Source organism: Wallemia mellicola, assembly GCF_000263375.1.
Source record: "Wallemia mellicola CBS 633.66 unplaced genomic scaffold WALSEscaffold_15, whole genome shotgun sequence".
Taxonomy (NCBI): Eukaryota; Fungi; Basidiomycota; class Wallemiomycetes; order Wallemiales; family Wallemiaceae; genus Wallemia; species Wallemia mellicola.
Window position 1 is genome coordinate 47,224 of NW_006531972.1, and position 16,536 is coordinate 63,759.

General features: G+C 37.1%; 11 protein-coding genes across 11 annotated transcripts; 5 read left to right on the plus strand and 6 right to left on the minus strand.

Annotated features, from left to right (window-relative positions):
• Positions 1-2: 2 nt before the first annotated feature.
• On the plus strand, positions 3-2,572 carry WALSEDRAFT_69605 (DnaJ-domain-containing protein; the record flags this gene model as incomplete). Its single annotated transcript, XM_006959149.1, has 5 exons — positions 3-145; positions 192-346; positions 394-494; positions 541-2,362; positions 2,417-2,572. 4 exons carry the CDS (start codon positions 3-5, stop codon positions 1,942-1,944), a joined length of 1,803 nt encoding a protein of 600 aa, XP_006959211.1. The 3' UTR covers positions 1,945-2,362; positions 2,417-2,572.
• Positions 2,113-3,408, minus strand: WALSEDRAFT_47162 (DNA glycosylase). Its single transcript, XM_006959150.1, has 5 exons — positions 3,357-3,408; positions 2,990-3,309; positions 2,419-2,941; positions 2,202-2,367; positions 2,113-2,152 (listed from the first exon to the last, which is right to left on the minus strand). The coding sequence occupies exons 2-5, from the start codon at positions 3,304-3,306 to the stop codon at positions 2,124-2,126; spliced, it is 1,035 nt and encodes a 344-aa protein (XP_006959212.1). The 5' UTR covers positions 3,307-3,309; positions 3,357-3,408; the 3' UTR covers positions 2,113-2,123.
• A 38-nt stretch (positions 3,409-3,446) lies between these two features.
• WALSEDRAFT_69607 (hypothetical protein) lies at positions 3,447-4,107 on the plus strand (the record flags this gene model as incomplete). Its single annotated transcript, XM_006959151.1, has 3 exons — positions 3,447-3,461; positions 3,511-3,679; positions 3,727-4,107. The coding sequence occupies 3 exons, from the start codon at positions 3,447-3,449 to the stop codon at positions 3,990-3,992; spliced, it is 450 nt and encodes a 149-aa protein (XP_006959213.1). The 3' UTR covers positions 3,993-4,107.
• On the minus strand, positions 3,450-5,165 carry WALSEDRAFT_60797 (LUC7-domain-containing protein; the record flags this gene model as incomplete). The annotated part of the gene is made up of 6 exons (XM_006959152.1): positions 3,450-3,461; positions 3,511-3,679; positions 3,727-4,089; positions 4,139-4,913; positions 4,960-5,076; positions 5,125-5,165. Coding segments are annotated over 4 exons (989 nt in total), but the record flags the coding sequence as incomplete, so codon positions are not given.
• Positions 5,166-6,133: 968 nt separating this feature from the next.
• On the plus strand, positions 6,134-7,148 carry WALSEDRAFT_60798 (hypothetical protein). Its single transcript, XM_006959153.1, has one exon. It carries the CDS (start codon positions 6,343-6,345, stop codon positions 7,054-7,056), a length of 714 nt encoding a protein of 237 aa, XP_006959215.1. The 5' UTR covers positions 6,134-6,342; the 3' UTR covers positions 7,057-7,148.
• A 192-nt stretch (positions 7,149-7,340) lies between these two features.
• WALSEDRAFT_69609 (hypothetical protein) lies at positions 7,341-7,665 on the plus strand (the record flags this gene model as incomplete). Its single annotated transcript, XM_006959154.1, has 2 exons — positions 7,341-7,391; positions 7,438-7,665. 2 exons carry the CDS (start codon positions 7,341-7,343, stop codon positions 7,663-7,665), a joined length of 279 nt encoding a protein of 92 aa, XP_006959216.1.
• Positions 7,666-7,668: 3 nt separating this feature from the next.
• WALSEDRAFT_60799 (Pkinase-domain-containing protein) lies at positions 7,669-9,472 on the minus strand. Its single transcript, XM_006959155.1, has 2 exons — positions 8,843-9,472; positions 7,669-8,791 (listed from the first exon to the last, which is right to left on the minus strand). The coding sequence occupies exons 1-2, from the start codon at positions 9,435-9,437 to the stop codon at positions 7,842-7,844; spliced, it is 1,545 nt and encodes a 514-aa protein (XP_006959217.1). The 5' UTR covers positions 9,438-9,472; the 3' UTR covers positions 7,669-7,841.
• Positions 9,473-9,745: 273 nt separating this feature from the next.
• Positions 9,746-10,622, minus strand: WALSEDRAFT_69611 (hypothetical protein; the record flags this gene model as incomplete). The annotated part of the gene is made up of 3 exons (XM_006959156.1): positions 9,746-10,172; positions 10,217-10,366; positions 10,417-10,622. The coding sequence occupies 3 exons, from the start codon at positions 10,620-10,622 to the stop codon at positions 9,926-9,928; spliced, it is 603 nt and encodes a 200-aa protein (XP_006959218.1). The 3' UTR covers positions 9,746-9,925.
• Positions 10,623-10,691: 69 nt separating this feature from the next.
• Positions 10,692-12,739, plus strand: WALSEDRAFT_39490 (putative methionyl-tRNA synthetase). The gene is made up of 4 exons (XM_006959157.1): positions 10,692-11,261; positions 11,308-11,394; positions 11,440-12,399; positions 12,446-12,739. The coding sequence occupies exons 1-4, from the start codon at positions 10,968-10,970 to the stop codon at positions 12,716-12,718; spliced, it is 1,614 nt and encodes a 537-aa protein (XP_006959219.1). The 5' UTR covers positions 10,692-10,967; the 3' UTR covers positions 12,719-12,739.
• Positions 12,740-12,836: 97 nt separating this feature from the next.
• On the minus strand, positions 12,837-14,060 carry WALSEDRAFT_60800 (HSP20-like chaperone). Its single transcript, XM_006959158.1, has 2 exons — positions 13,628-14,060; positions 12,837-13,582 (listed from the first exon to the last, which is right to left on the minus strand). The coding sequence occupies exons 1-2, from the start codon at positions 13,765-13,767 to the stop codon at positions 13,273-13,275; spliced, it is 450 nt and encodes a 149-aa protein (XP_006959220.1). The 5' UTR covers positions 13,768-14,060; the 3' UTR covers positions 12,837-13,272.
• Positions 14,061-15,076: 1,016 nt separating this feature from the next.
• WALSEDRAFT_57983 (hypothetical protein) lies at positions 15,077-15,933 on the minus strand (the record flags this gene model as incomplete). The annotated part of the gene is made up of 3 exons (XM_006959159.1): positions 15,077-15,612; positions 15,661-15,795; positions 15,881-15,933. Coding segments are annotated over 3 exons (723 nt in total), but the record flags the coding sequence as incomplete, so codon positions are not given.
• Between the last annotated feature and the right edge of the window lie 603 nt (positions 15,934-16,536).

Here is a 16,536-nt window from a genome sequence, read left to right on the forward strand (position 1 = left end):
CCATGGACGGCTTGTACAACCTCACGGAATGGCAAAATGTTCATAACGAGAATTTCAGCGATAGGAATGAGCCAATAGAGAAAGAGTTGGATTATGAGGTCGATAAGGATATCGACAACAACAATGAATCTTATAGGGATTACTAGTAGGCATATGGCTATTATTCAGTAACACTCTAACCAATACGTTAGCTCAATTTTAAACCTACCACGTAATGCCACCAACGAGGAGATAAAGGACCGTTATAAGCAACTCGCTATCATCTTCCACCCAGATAAGCAGCGTTCAGATCACCAAAGAGAAGCAGCTGCTCTACAATTCTCTCATATTAAACACGCTTATGAAGGTATCGATTCATTATCTCTTTTATCCTGTGAAGCTGACAGCATCTAGTCCTTTCAGATCCACACAAGCGTATGGCATATGATACCCTCGGTGAAGAGGGTCTCAAGAATGATTGGCAAGTTGGCCAACGTTTACGCACTCCAGAAGAGGTCCGTATCTTATTTTAATCGATCTATGACGCTAAGACAACATCAGATGAGAGAGGAATACGAGCGTAGACGACGGGTGAACGAATTAGAATCACTTGAATCAGTTTTACGTAGTAAAGGCGACGTAAACGTACACATAGATGCAACTTCTGCGGTAGCAGATGCTATCGGAGTTGAAAAGACCCCTCAACTCAATATGCTCGGTAATCCAGTATTAGAAAAGACAGGTTTGACTAATTCACTCGCTGGTATAGCCGTAAGACGCCTCGTTATGCAGCACTCCTTTGAGTGTCCAATTACACGCCAAACGCAACTCGTTGTACTTGGTCAAATGGTTAGTAAGGCAAACACTGGCGGTGGAAACGTGATGGGAACAATACGCCATTTCTATTCACCTAAATTATCATTAACAGCTACTCAAACATTCCTCAAACCGCAATTCACACAACTTGCAGGTGTATATGAGATTGACGATGACACTAGCCTTCAATTATCATCTATGCACCCAGATTGGCGGCTTTTCCCTCAAGTTAATCTCACCCTTTCACGGCGTGTACAAGAAACTGTTCAAGCTTTCTTAAGTTTGAGATTACCATCTCCAATGGGTCCATCAAGTCTGAGCGTTGGCGCTAATGGTTTAACGCATGGTCGAAGTGCATCAAGTTGGAGCACCTCACTTGTTTTTGGTCCAGTTGAGAATGGTTTGGGTCTTGAATGGGGTCGTCGCATCCTCGATAATACGATACGCTTTAGAGTTGGTACTAGTCTGAGTATGCAAGGTATATTCAATTCTTTTGCCTGGGCAGAGCGTAAGATAACGAGAGCGACAACAATTGGTTTCGGTATAACTTGTAGTCTTCCCGGAGGTGTTATCGCGCGTTTTAGATGGTCCAGATTAGGCCAAAGGATTACAATTCCAGTCTTATTATCGCGTGACCTTGATCTCGCAGTTGCAGCATTAGCAGCGGCTATTCCATCCGCAACCATGGTCGCCTTGCATTATTCATACCTCGTTCCTCGGAACAAAAAGCTTAAGGCAGCAAAATTAAAGCGCCTTGCCGAAGAACACCGTGAGAAGATAGCCGAAAAGAAATCAGAAGCTGAAGATGCTATCACGATATTGAAAGATCACGCTGAACGTAAAGAAGCCGACGAGAATGCTAAATCTGGTCTTATTATCCTCGAAGCTGATTATGGTTCAAGTGAGAACTTACAAAATAACGAAAGGATAGATGTTAGATTACCACTTATGGCTCTCGTTAATGACGGTCAATTATACATACCTAAAGGTACATCCAAAGCTGGACTCCTCGGTTTCTATGATCCTTGTTTAGGTGAGAAGAAGAATCTTCATCTTAAATACCAGTATCAATTGCGTATACACGAGGTTACAGTAAAGGATAAAGAAGAAATTGCATTACCACAGCGTGATCATCTTGTATTTGAATAAATAAATGTTAATAAATTAGCCCACTTAGTCTATTTCGCTATCACTATCTTTACTAAACACTACTTTTTTCTTTTTTCTGTTCCTAGTCGAAGTACGCCTAGGTTTTTCTATAGGTGGTGGAGGTGACAGTGAACTCTCCCTTGAGTCCGTCGTTTGAGGTTCCTTTTTGGTACTCTTAGCTATCCGTTTGGAAGGTTCTTTTCTGACGCTCTCAGCTGCTCGTTTGGATGGCTCTTTCTTATTACTTTCGCTCACACCTTTAGATGGCTCTTTTTTCACGCTATCAACTACTCGTTTTGGGCGAACGTTAGTCTTCTTTTCAGGACTGACAACGGACGTGACGACACCTGGAACCACATCATTTTCATCCTTGACTGACGGTGACTCCTCCTTAAAAGCTTTCAAATCAGCAGCAAATAGAACCTATGCAATGAATGTCTAAGCAAAAAATATTCAACGTGTGTTTTGACCCACTGTATGTGCCCAACCGGCGTAAGGACCCCAAAGATCTCTGAACATTTTACCGACAGCTGCATAGATAGACGGAGACATAGCTGAACTCTGCGAAACCTTCCCTTTACATGATTTAACATAAGGACTCTTGAGGAATCCATAATCGCGTACGGCTATTTGCCAGACATGGGTATCAACTGGAATACTACTATGTTGATCGAGTGACATCAAAGCTACACAATCTGCAACTTTAGGACCAACACCCATCATTCGTGTAAGTTGTGGTATGACATTCTCGTAAGATTCTTTCCTAAGTGAATGAAGGTAAGTGAAAATATTTTCATCCGAACCATGCTCTTCAACTAGCATTTTAGCAACATTAGCAACATATTTGGCTCTATAACCAAATCCTAAAGTACGTAGTGTATCTTCTACATCTTCACCTGCGAGTTTTGAAGGTGGTGGGAATGGGTATCGACTGTATATTTCATCTAAATCACCAAGAGGTTCTGAAAAGGTTGTTGAAAGTTTAGTAATCATTTGCCTGTATAGTTGTCAAGTAAAGTAAAAGAGATACAACTCCAAAACCTACGATATCCGTGCTATATTGTTGTTTGATGAACATATAAAGCTAATGAGACATTCCCAAGGATCCTGACGAAGGATGAGTATACCATCAAACTTATTTGTATCCTTTATAGATTTGAAATGACGATCGCGTGCGCTCCAATCATCGTATAAATCAATAATACGCGTATCTAATTGAAAGTAATCGTGTATGAAGGACTTATCAGAGTCAAAATTTGATGGTATACTCCTAAAATCTAACTCTTTAACATTATCTTGTTTAAGTATGATAGTACGATCGTTTAAAGCTAGACTGAATTCGTTTGTTGTTGAATTATGCATCCACTAACGCGTTTATAAGCTGATAATAATAATAAAAACATAAGACGAACTCTAAAAGATTGACCACATTTTAATACTATTGATATATTTATATTGAAATCCTTTATTTTGTTATACTTCATTTATTAGCGACCAAGTCGATGGTTAGATTCAAAGTGCGTATATTTATAAATCTCAATATAATATTCATAAGATATTTTATAGAATAGGTGGATTATTGCAGAGATTATCTTTCCAGATAGCCCTCCATTTGAGGATTCTCCAAATACAGAGAAAAGATTAGATGGTAAACAGATATTACAATCTATACGGCGGAATATTGCACATAACTTTGGTGATCATGGTGCTGGTTCAGTAGCAAATTCCTTATCCTGTACGATTAGCACCATATGAGAAGACCACACTAATGAAGCACTATAGTGAAATACCACTCAGCTATAACTAGATTATGCATATTTCGAATAGCTAGAGAATACAAGGATATGTTACATGCTGCTCTCACCTTAACAACATCGCTCTCTGAATATGATGTATGCATCCGTGTATTACACGTTAGCGGTACAATACGTAAAGTGCAAGAAGCTGCGATAAGATATAATAGAGAAGCTATCTTAAATACGTCATCTGATACACAGGAAGAAGACTTAGATACATCAAAGAATGATATAATGGCAATTGAGAACTAACTTTAGTTTTAAAATAAGGATATTTATTAATACAACAACAATTATTCTCTTTCACGTGCAGTAGGTGACCTTGATCTATTCCTAAAAGAACCTCTTCCTATTATGTAAAATTAGCATAGAATATATATATTATAGTAAATACTAACTCTCAGCGCGTCTGGCATCACGTCTTGCTTCTCTTTCATCTTGTCTTCTAGCTCGTGGGTCAATTTGTTCTCCTGGTGGAGGACTCAATTTGGATGGTGCATCTTTATCTTCATATAAACTACTGCTAATATTGATATCATCAGTTTGCTGATCCCTTTCTGGTTGCTGTGATTTATATTCTCTATCTTGATCAGCCTCCTCTTGTTGTTTTCTACGTTGGATTGCGCGATTTTCAGAAATTTCTGCGATAATTCTCCTTAATTCGAAATAACCAAGATGCATCTTACCACCAAAGTGATCAGCTAAACGTCTATCACTATCCAAAATACTCAGGTATGCACCACAAATATCACAAACACGTAACTTTTGATGACCGGATGCACCTGAAGTTTCAGTGAGATCTGTTAATTCCTGTTCTTTGTTGATCTTTTCTTGTTTGAGTGCTTCTACTTTTTGTAATTCCTTCATAGATTCCTCAACTAAACCTGATTCACCGAGTTTTTCAACGTCAATCATAGCTTGATCCATAGCAGCTTGAATTTCACCAACTTCTCTCATCAAAGCCGTTGTTTTGTTATTTTCCTCTGGAGTCTTCTCTAAACGTTTGTGTGCAGTCCTAATACGTCTATCACACTCAGTAAGGAAGTTTCTAATGTTGTTCTCATATTCTCTATGGAATTCTGCATACTTTGAAGCGTTCTTTAATTGATCTTCTAAGAACTCTTTCTTCAATTTATCAGAATGAGATTTTGGACAAGGACCGAGATCCATTTTCTAAGGTAAGTTAGATATAGTGTATAAGATAAGAAAGTATACCTACTGTATTACTAAATAAATCGTGTGGACACAAGCCACAGAGGAAGTTCCTACAAACTTGTTGATCTGTGAAGTGTAGGTTTACTGATTTAAAACCCATGGCTTCCGCGCCCATGAGTTGCTTTTATTTGTTAGTGAATCGGTATATGATATAATATAGAACACTAACTTGAAGCAGTTTTCTTTGTACTTCAGCTATTTTACCCATTTCGTTGTCAAAAACCAAGAAGATCGTCTACTTAAATTCATAGAATAAAATATATTTTAAATTATTACAATCAAGTTCTTCCGTTCTTGATAATAGATGACTATATGCAGCTGTAGATAATGAGATTGATGTGTCATAAGATATTATGATTGAGATAAAGTATCTAACATTATGTAAAGATTTCTTATAACTTAGTGTTATATTGTCTATAAATTCAGCTAAAATGTCGTGTTAATCTCAACTAAAGTAGTAAATAAACACTCACTAAGTTGTATAAGTGAGAGATTATTCGAGAATTTATCTAAGAATACATAGTTATAACCTTTAAGAGTGTACCAATTATTGAAATGGCTAGATATCTGATTATTTATGTTGACTAGCTTATCTATCAACTTGGATAGACTATTGAGTGCATACTTGTAATTAATCAATTTAGATTCATAGGTAGCAACTTTATTAGATATAAACTTATAATTATATTCATCGATCTCTAATAACTCTAATTTGTTATTCAAAGTGTCATTTAACTCTAAATCATCTATAACTAGATTATATTCCTCTATATGAGCCAAGTAATCGAATAACAGCTTCTTAATTTGCCTTAAATTGAGATCATTTTTTATTTTAGACGGACTGCTAGATGGACTAGACGTTGATTTCTTATAAGTTGATTGTAATCTATTTGACATTATGTGGATTGTCAATTTACTACGCTTATCCTTATTGATTGCAATATATTTTATTAATCAAACTAATATAAAGATAGATGAGAATGCCTTACAATCAAACAATTTAAACTTAAAATTTAACAACAATTACGTCAAATTGTCCGATAATTATTCAAACAATTTAGAAACTCTTGACTTTATCAATTACAGCGATTTCATTTATGATACCCTCTATCAAAACAATTTGGAAGCTCACCATTATAAAAGCTCAATATATACCACCTTAAAAGCACCAAAATCGTCAAACAAAGAAGCCATTTTAATACATTCACCTTTCACATCTCAATTAGATAGCGATTTCAGTTTGAAGTATGACAACAGCAACGTCGTGAATGTTAGAGCAATCTCTACCCTGTTATCGTTATTAAAATACTTTAATAGTCAATCAATTTGGTCAAAAGACCTTTTATTCTTCTTTGGTGACGATTTAGATACCTTCTTATATGACTACATGAATGGTCATATCAATAGCATACCAAAGAATAATATATGGCTTGGTTATACTTTAGATTACCCTTCAGATAGTTTCAGTCATTTAGAAATTAACTATGTACATCCACTAATTCAACCAAATTTTGACGTAATTGCATCTTTATATTCAATTGCAAGACATAACAACATCGAGATACGTTCACCAGCTTTATTAGAAACATATAAGCAATCAATAATGGGTAACACGACTAGTAATTATCATTCAACCATGTTGAATTATAAAATAGACGCTATAACTATAAATTGTATACCAAACAATGGACCACATGGTTTCCTCAGTTTAGGAAGATTATTAGAAGGATACACAAGATCATTTAACAATCTAATTGAAAGGCTACATGCTTCCTTATCATTTTACTTATTTTTTGATAACAAACTTATAAAGTTATCAGATTATATCCCCATTATAATTATAGCATCACTTATCAACATAATTCAAGCATTTGAGAAGTTTGAAATATCGTCAAAGGATGCAATCACAATTACAATTGTTGGTTACGTCACGAACACGTTTTTAAATCCACAAATAAGTATAATTTTATCAACGTTTATATTAAGGTTTATAACGAATCGAACAAGTTATAAATTGTTGACAACTATGATAATGATTTACACATCTCTATATAACTTTTACGTTAGTTTATCTGTAGCACTTATATCCACATTAGTTTAAATATATTTTTATCTCTAAAACAAGACAGTTTGAGGTATTTAAAGAAACATACCGCAGAGGGTGGAGGTGCAAGTTAAACACCCGTAATCTAATAATTATCCACAGATTTAGTTCCGTGAAACATTTAATACAAAATAAGTTCCGTTGTTTTAGAATGCAGTCACGCAGTAATACATACGGCATGATATATAAAGTCTCACGGCATTAAACCAGGTATTTAGATATAAAAAAGTATGGATGACTATTTGATAATAATTCTTACGAGTATATTCTTATCTTGTATCATGTCAGCGATCAGTCTATATAGAAATTTACTCAGAGAATTCAGCAAAAGTGTGAGCGAGATTGCAAAATATAAACAAAAAATTAATAATTAATTAGACACCAAAAGGAGAGCGTAATGGTCAGATATTCGGCCATCTAAGAACTTTATTCATTTCTTCCACACACTCACAAGAAGATATGCAAAATATGGTAGAATTCCTTAAAGCATCTAGAAACCACAAAGATCTCCTTAAACGCTACAATCCACTATCAGATCAGACTCCTGAGGAGAGAGTCAAAGCCACCGCACGTAGAGTTGGTTTAGATGTACCAAAGACTGTATAATATGAATGTTTAAATAATTGCTTGCATTTACTTATACAAAATATCAAATTATATTGGTTGTTGGAAATTTAAAGAGAGCTTTTTAAAGTTAAACATCAACTCATCCCGAAGTAGATGTTTTCACTCAACCTGAGCGAATGAATCCCAAATTTAAACGTATATGAAAAGTAGAAATTTCACTTTGTCATGCCATGAATGTCAATCGCAAGAGCAGATGGATATCCAACTCTTTCAATGTGTGAGTGTTCGTCGAAATCTGACTCAATATCCAAAGTCATTGGCAAATCCTGATGTTGATGTTGATTATTATTATGATGTTGGCTTGTATACTTTGATGGCTTGAATATCTGTGTCAATTTCGAGAACGTTGATGATTTTGGAGAACTGAACTTCGCATCATTTGGTGATGCAGGTGGTGTTGACAATGGCGTTAATAAACTCTCTGGGTGTTTACTAGTGTATGAGCTACCAGTGTCATTTGAATCGCAGGATGAATCTGATGAATCAACAGGAATCACTACCTTTTTCAAATTCGGCTTTCTTTCAACTTTCCTCAAATGATGTATATTAGTTTCTTTTGGTGGTGTAGTGGGAGGCGTCAGTGGGAGCTTATCATTCTTGTGTAGCCTCTGCCTGACTCGAATTCTATCCTTTTTTGGTGATCCTTCCTCTTTAGCGATTGGTGGTGGTGGTGATGTTACAGCCTCAGCTTGTGCTTTCTGTTGTAACTCTTGTTGTCTTGTTGCATTAGCTGTAGCTGCGGCATTAGCCGTAGCGGCAGCGGCTTGTCTTGCTGCTTTGTGTGCATGCTTCAATTGCATTGGGGTCAAGGTGAACCTCTCAACTTGTAATATTCTATTCTTCAATTCATCAAGACTGCACCGTTGGAGTGGGTCAATGGTGAAAATTCTCTTTAGTATTTGGTTTGTAACTTCAGAGATTGGAAGTATAGTTTTTAAGAAATCCGGTTCACGAAGGTATGCTGAGAATGTTTCGTCTGTTAAACTTGCCTCTTTCCATGGATTACGACCACATGTAAGATTGACAAGTATAACACCAAGCGACCAAATATCGTTACGCTTTGTGCAGTAAGGTACTTTACGATGTGTAAGTGCACCATGACAATCTACGGATATGTTAGTCAATTAAGTCACTTTCCAAATCCGAACAAACGCACCTGGACTCATGTAGAAGCTAGAACCGCAGCCAAAATCACCAGAACGTCTATCAGATGTAGCCAATCCGAAATCAGCTAAGAGAACGCTATCACCATCTTGTGTACAGAGAATATTTTCAGGTTTGAGATCGCGATGGTAGATACCAAGTCTGTGGCAATGTTGCACAGCATCTACGATTTGTAAAAATACATGCTTAATGAGTTCGTCGTTATCGATATACTTGAAACGCTCCGTGATCATAGAGAAAAGATCACCGTCTTGTGCGTATTCGAGAACAACAAAAATAGTTGCAGGGCTGTCGATAATAGCATGTACTGTAGCAATTTGAGGATGTGAACATGCTAAACCATGGAGTGCTATTTCCCTCCTCTGGAATGCCTTCTGGCGTTCATCTAAACCAAACTTAGGTAGGCACTTAACCGCATAGAATTCATCCAATGGCCTGTAATAATCATCTAGTCTCTCTGCGAGTAGTACAGTACCATAGGCACCTGTCCCTATTGTCTTGACGAACTTGAGCTTGATACGGCCATCGTCTAGTGTGGAATGTATCAGCGATTGGGCTTGCTGTACATGCTGTGGATAGCTTGACATTATTTTTTACTTGGTCACAGTTCAAGTTGGGGGAATTTTCTTTTGATTATTTGCGCAAGATCGAAGTGTGTGAACGGCTAGTAAGACGGCGTGTCTAGTCCACCTGATGATATCATGGCTAGAATTCATAAAACGACTTTCCAAAAAAGGCAACCTACATTTACTAAATACGTATTCGGCGAGTAAGGCATGAGTTTAGCTTAAATTTGCTTCCTTATGGCTACATGCACCTTTTTAAAAATTTTTCTCGTCCAACTAAAACATTAATTAGGCACGCGGATCATCAGCGGCGTTAAGGCTAGGGAAGTGCGAATAATAAAATAAATTAAAACGTCATAAAGTACATTATCTGTATAGTCAAATATCATGAGTCTCTTCTGTTTTGTTCATACTGCATATTCATATGCACTCGCCGGTTGCAAAATCAATATTGGATAGTTACTCGGCATAATGGCATGATCCAAAACAATCTTCATTAACAGATGAAATCATTTCAAACTCTTACATCTTTCGTGATAGATATTGTATACGCTATCTTCATCTTTGTAATAACCTGGTAGAACATCTTGTACGACATCTTTGTCTATCATCAAAGTCAAATGGTTCTGCTTGGCGACGGGCTTGGGTCTATGAGGCAAATGATTCAAATATGCCAATGAGCTCCTTGTATCTGGCTCAAATGACCACCTATGAGTATTTTCTTCCGATAGTGGCGAGTCACCATCGTCGTTAACACTATAAGATATTAAATAAGGGACCTTATTTATACCCAAACCCACTATTCTAACTTTTCGCTGAAACGTACGCCTTTACTTACATTACCATCTTTGTTCATAAGCTGGCTGAAATCTCTATCAAACCAGGAACTCGAGTTATTGAAGAAAGAGCTACCACTAGAGCGACTAGAATTGTATGAAGTCCTTCGCTGTCTGTTGTGCCTTGTAAATATTTCACATTTAATAAAGAGACCTCCACCTACTTGTCTTCGACAGAAGAGGAAGGTGCATGATTCGGACTTGTCTGGTTGTAGTCTATACTCTCCTCATCTGCATAGTCCGCCGCTTTTCGCCTAATTTGCCAGCAAATTACGACGATAAACACAATAACAGCTAGTGCACCAGTAGCTATCACGCTACCGAATACAATAGTCTTAGTATCCTCTTTCGTAGATCTTCTAGTCAGCATTGTCTATTTCTAAGAAGGGAACGTCAAACATCTTAATCACTGCCATTACATTCCGAGCCCGATCCCTGGCAGGCAGGCAGACTGCGAGATAACTAGGGTAATAACTAAATAAACTATAGATATAGATACAAAAGACATGCTACTAAGTTAGGAATGTTGGTCGCTAGAGTGACTAATTGGGCGTCGTAAAGCCAAACCCAGTAGCCAAAAAATACGATCTTTTATCTTAGTTCTAGGAGTAAACAAGGTTTGATTTAATCAAAACCTCTAGATATATTTCCATATGAACATGATTGAGAAATTGAAAGAGAAGACGTCTCCAAAATTCGCATTTTATTCACGACAATGTTAAGAAATTTATCGAAACTAAATAATAGACAATTTTTTAGAAATAATAGAAATTATACGCATTATTTTACAACTCCTATTTTCTACGTAAATGCAGATCCTCATATTGGTCATTTATACTCTATCGTCGTCACAGACGCTTTAGCGCGCTATAGTAAACTAGCTAATCCTAATGATGAAGTTGTTTATTCCACTGGTACAGATGAGCACGGTATGAAGGTTCAACAGGCTGCTGCTGGTCTGAATACGACGCCAAAAGAACTTTGTGATAGGATTAGCGGTAAATTCAGAGTGAGAAGAGTGTAAAGTGGTACATCTTTTATTAATGAGAGTATAGGATTTAGCCAAGGCTGCACTATCTTCTCATACCGATTACATTCGCACTACAGATGATCAACACGTAGAGACAGTTCACAATTTATGGGTAAGTATTACCTTAAAGTGATATCAATAAGTAACAATATATTAGAATACCTTATTAGCGAATGGATATATATATAAAGGCGTACACGAAGGCTGGTACGCAGTATCAGACGAAGCATTCTATCCAGAAAGCGGGATAAAAGAAATGTTTGACAACTCCACAGGCGAAACCTACAAAGTCTCAATAGAAACTGGTAAACGTGTCGATTGGATGTCTGAAACAAATTACAAATTCAAATTAGCTGCATTTCGATTACGATTGATCGAATGGCTCGAAAATAATCCGGAAGCGATACAACCGCGGACTCAATACAATGCCGTACTCGGCGCGTTACGAAATGAGGAGGCTGCAGCTAGCGATCTCAGTGTCTCGCGGCCACGCAGTCGGCTTGAATGGGGAATAAACGTTCCGGGAGACCCCGAGCATACGATTTATGTATGGGTAGATGCTCTTGCAAATTACCTCTCCGTTGCCTCCCGACACAACGCTTGGCCAGCTGATGTACACGTAGTTGGTAAGGATATCATCAGATTCCATGCTGTATATTGGCCAGCATTACTTCTCGCCTCAAACAACAGTCTCCCTCGTACTATTCTCAGTCATGCTCACTGGACTATGAATGGTAGTAAGATGTCAAAATCGACAGGAAATGTTGTCGATCCATTTGAGGTGATCAATAAATATTCAGCAGATGTTATACGCTATTACCTCTTAAGAGTTGGTGGCAACCTTAGCAATGATGCTGATTTCAAACCAAATGAACTTGATCTTAAGTATAAGTCGACTCTGCAAGCTATGCTTGGTAATCTACTTTCTAGGATCAGCGGTAAAAAGATAGTAAAGAGAGTAGAGAGCGCCCAGCAATATGGCCTATCGATTGATCCAACTGATAGCGAGAAAGCGCTTTACGAAAAACTCAAAGTGCTGGCTTCGAAGTACAGCGCGTCAATGGAGCGTTTTGAGCTTGGAAAAGCACTTGAAGTCATAGAGGATACCCTGCATGAGGTACGTTAGTTCCCCCCATCGTTTCCTCAACTTACGCAATACCCAGGCTAACAGATACTTCACCAAACTCGAACCATGGTCAGACAAGACTCCAATTGAGGAGTGTGCTAAAGGCGTGCTCTATGCACGCGAAACTCTTAGGATAGTTGGTATACTTCTCCAACCAATCATGCCTGAAAAGAGTAGAGAGTTGCTTGACAGACTGGGTCTTGAACAGTCGGTGCGAAACTTAGTAGACGCCGAACTCAATCTTAGTCTCACTCAATCATTACAAATCAAGCCATCCAGAAATGTATTATTCCCACCGCTCATTGCATAATTCTATAGATTTTGTATTACCAAACCATCCGGAAAGTAGATTAAAACTTAGCTGTGATTAATTATAAGCAAAATTAGGCTATATCTTTTTAAGAGCACTATAGAGAGTTCTTGCTGGGTTGATATTGATACCAAATTGTTGAATGAGGTATGTTGTATGAAAAGCGGCCGATTGCTTGAAAGTATCATCTTTCCGGGATATCAAAAGGGATTATTGAGTACGTCATCACACCTTGAGATGTTGTTCTAACCTTAACTGAAGTGTTCCTGCTTCTTATCGTTCCTGCTGTAATGAACCTAGATATTCATTCAACATCTACCTGGATATGGCGTTATTTACTAACAGCATTTCTATGTGATGTATAGCTATGCTATCACTAGTTTTACCAGCAAACTTTATTTCTGACGCACTTCGCTCGTTCTCGATTTGTCTGAACAAACAAAGAAACCATTATAGACAGAAATGTGTAAATAATAAATCATTATATATTATAGTAAGTCATACATATAAAGATATCCAAGAAGAAGAGTTCAAAATACTTAAGTTAGGTCAATTTAGCTGATCGTTATTTTCTTAGCACCCTCAGCATCTTTCTTTGGGTAATTGAGTGTTAAGACACCATCATTGAGACTAGCTTTGATATCTTCATGAGTTAATTCTGGTGGGACAGCCCAAGAACGCGAAAATTCGCCAAAGTGTCTCTCACGAATATGCCAGTTTCTATCGTCTTGAACAGTTTCCTGTTTCTGAGAGGCCTTTACGTTCAGAAGACCCTTATCGAGTGAGATGTCGACGTCTTCTTTCTTCAAACCTGGTAAATTGAGCTGAGCGAGGTATCCATTGTCAACTTCTTGGACATCAAGTCTGAATATTGTCAGAAAGAATTCTCAAAAATCGAATGTCACTCACGATGGTCTAAACAATGAGGATTGTCCTCTTAATACGTTGCCACCCTCTTTGTTGCTATGTGGACGACGAATAATCGGAGTGAAGAAGCTGTCAAAATCTGAGAGCTCTGCGAAAAATGGATCGTTGCGTATGATAGACATTGTACTTCGTTGATTAATTAAGCTTTCGTTTGATGATGGTTGGTTATTTCCAAGTGCCGTTCTTTTATATACGAAGTGTATCTTTGTCTAGAAAATTCTAGTTACTTCTGAGATTATCGACTTGAAAGTGAAGAAATTGAACGTCAGTATATTCTAGAGCTTTCATGAACATCATTTATCAAGGTATCAGGCTGAATCTACATTTCTGTTTCATATACATGGTAACGTTGCTATGATACAAAATAGACCAATATAAAGTAAAGCAAGAGACATAATATGGAAAACTGATCGGGTGGTATTGCATTATTATGTTATTGGTCATAGGTCACCATTAAACGGGGCCCTTCTTGTCTACCAAATAAACTTATTTGCACATCACCGTACCCTTCTAAGGTTCACCTAGTCGAGCTGCGTGTATAAAGAAACATATAAGCATGTGTATGCGGTAGAGAAAGCTATCGTCTTGTTATTGACTGCCTTGTGTTACGATACTAAGTAAAGGGGTATTCATTTGGAAAACAAATCGAGTTCCACGTCTAAACATGGATATGTGAGCATCTTACAAAGCCTTTTATTCTGTTAAGATAATAAGCCGATACTCTCTTCATAAAAATTAGATGTGTTGTTCATCATTGACTGATGTTTTGTTTGATTGATTTAAGCTCCTATCCGAATATTGAGCAATTAAAGAGTAAAATCGATCTATTACGTGTAAACTTTAAGCTTCCAAAATGTAGCGATTTCCTTGTATAAAAACACTTAAACATAAAATGTTGTGATGACTTAACTTTAATGAAACCATGTTAACAAACAAAAAATTTTAAACTTTCAGATTGGATGGAATCATTTTTTCATTGAAATAGGTCTAAACATATATCAATTTTCTGCTTCTTTTTGTATATGTCCATCGAAAGCGTTTCAAGAAGCATGCGACTTCGGTATTATGCCATCTCAGTGACATCTAACAGAAAACAAAGCTTAGAAAAGCGAAATTATAAATTTACATAGAAGCAATCAAAACTTTATCCTTACAATTTGGTTCGTCGCGTTTCCTCCAAATATGAGTGAGTGAATATTCATTGAGTTAGAATCTAGTGGCAACACCTATAGCCAGCCATATAGCTACTAACCATGTTGCAATATCGCTTAAGTTCAAAGCTAGCTTTCATTTCGCTATTTACTGTTCGATAATTTTGTCGGTAGAATGTTTCGGTCGACTCTGATTGAAAATTATGTTTAAGATTAGCTGTCAATGTTGTTCACTTGAAATTGTGGTTACTGTGCATATAAAATATAAGTGTGTATTTTTGCTGATGGGATGTATTGCTATTGACAATAGGCATTAATATGCTTAAAGGTACATTTGAAACTTTGATTGTCCTACAAACCTTTCTACTATCAGCCCATAAAAGTGTAAGACGTTCTTCATTACGATAGAATATTTCATACACCTCTTTAGTATAATTTGGTTTGGATGATCCATTGTCCTCAATGAAGTCTGTCCAATATTGTTCAACGTGATGTAAATTATCTTTCTCAATACAATTAGGCATATAGCCCATTTTCTTTGTCATCCAGTGCACGAAATTATTTGACTCGATAAAAAATGTCGCCAACTTGGGGAAAATTTGCCTTCTGTCTCTAAGCAATGAGGGAGGTGCTACGAATGAAACTGTGTCCATCATCAGTGCTTTCAATGTGCGAAAACGTAAATTCGATTTAAGGGCAGAGCGTAAACTTTGTGGACCAATTTTCAACATTTCTAACCGAGGGAGTTTCGATATCAAGCGGAGATGATCTTGTAAATCGCTATCGAAGTATGTATATGTACTTATTGAAACAGATCTAACAAGAAATTAGTTAAGTATTCTCGATTTTAGTCTAGTGACGTACACGATGCTGTTAGCAATTGGACGTTCCAGAATGTAATACAAAAGCCCAGTAAATACAGAAGACTCATTGGCTGTCATGCCTCTTTGATTACCATTACTTCTCGGACCATTGAGATGTAATCTTATGAGAGGCAGTCTGATTGAGTTGTATAAAGCACAGCAAGTTAAACGTAAGTTAAAGTGATCGCAACTATCAGAGAAAACTCGTTATTACTTCTAACACTTCAGGAGGTAAATCCTGGATGTTTGTAGTTACTTTCGGTTTGTTCGGCATGGCAGTGGCAAACGAAAGAACTAAACTCAACTACACAAATGAACTTAAAACACATCAAACATCTATATAATAACCCAGTTATTATAAATAGTGTACAGTAAAATGGCCTCAGAAAGCACTCCAAATCCCTCACGACAAACCACACCAAATGTTGGAAGCAACACCGGCGTATAGGTAAGCGTGCACGTCATCGAGAGGCTGGTAGTAAACTACCCCCTCATAGTTCTCGGTGGGAAGGGAAGGAGGCTGTCAGTCATCTTCGAGCCAATGATAAAGTGGCAGAATTAAATCTGCAGAGACTGGATACGTCCTATAGAATATGATCCTTTGGAGTACCTGCGTGGATGGTAAGTATTTATTATACCGCCTGAGCTCTTCACTAACCGTCTTAAAGAAACAAAACACAAGTCGCTCAGTTTTTATACCATCTAACCCTAGCACGAAAATAAAATCAGAAGTACGATGTGCTATTATAAAAGTGTACTATTTTTGCGTGGAAAGCTGATACTATCTGTGACTAGTGAAAAGCATAACCATCTCTAGCCTATGTGGTTTAAAATTTTCAACACAACTATACTAACAAATAACAATACATTTACATAT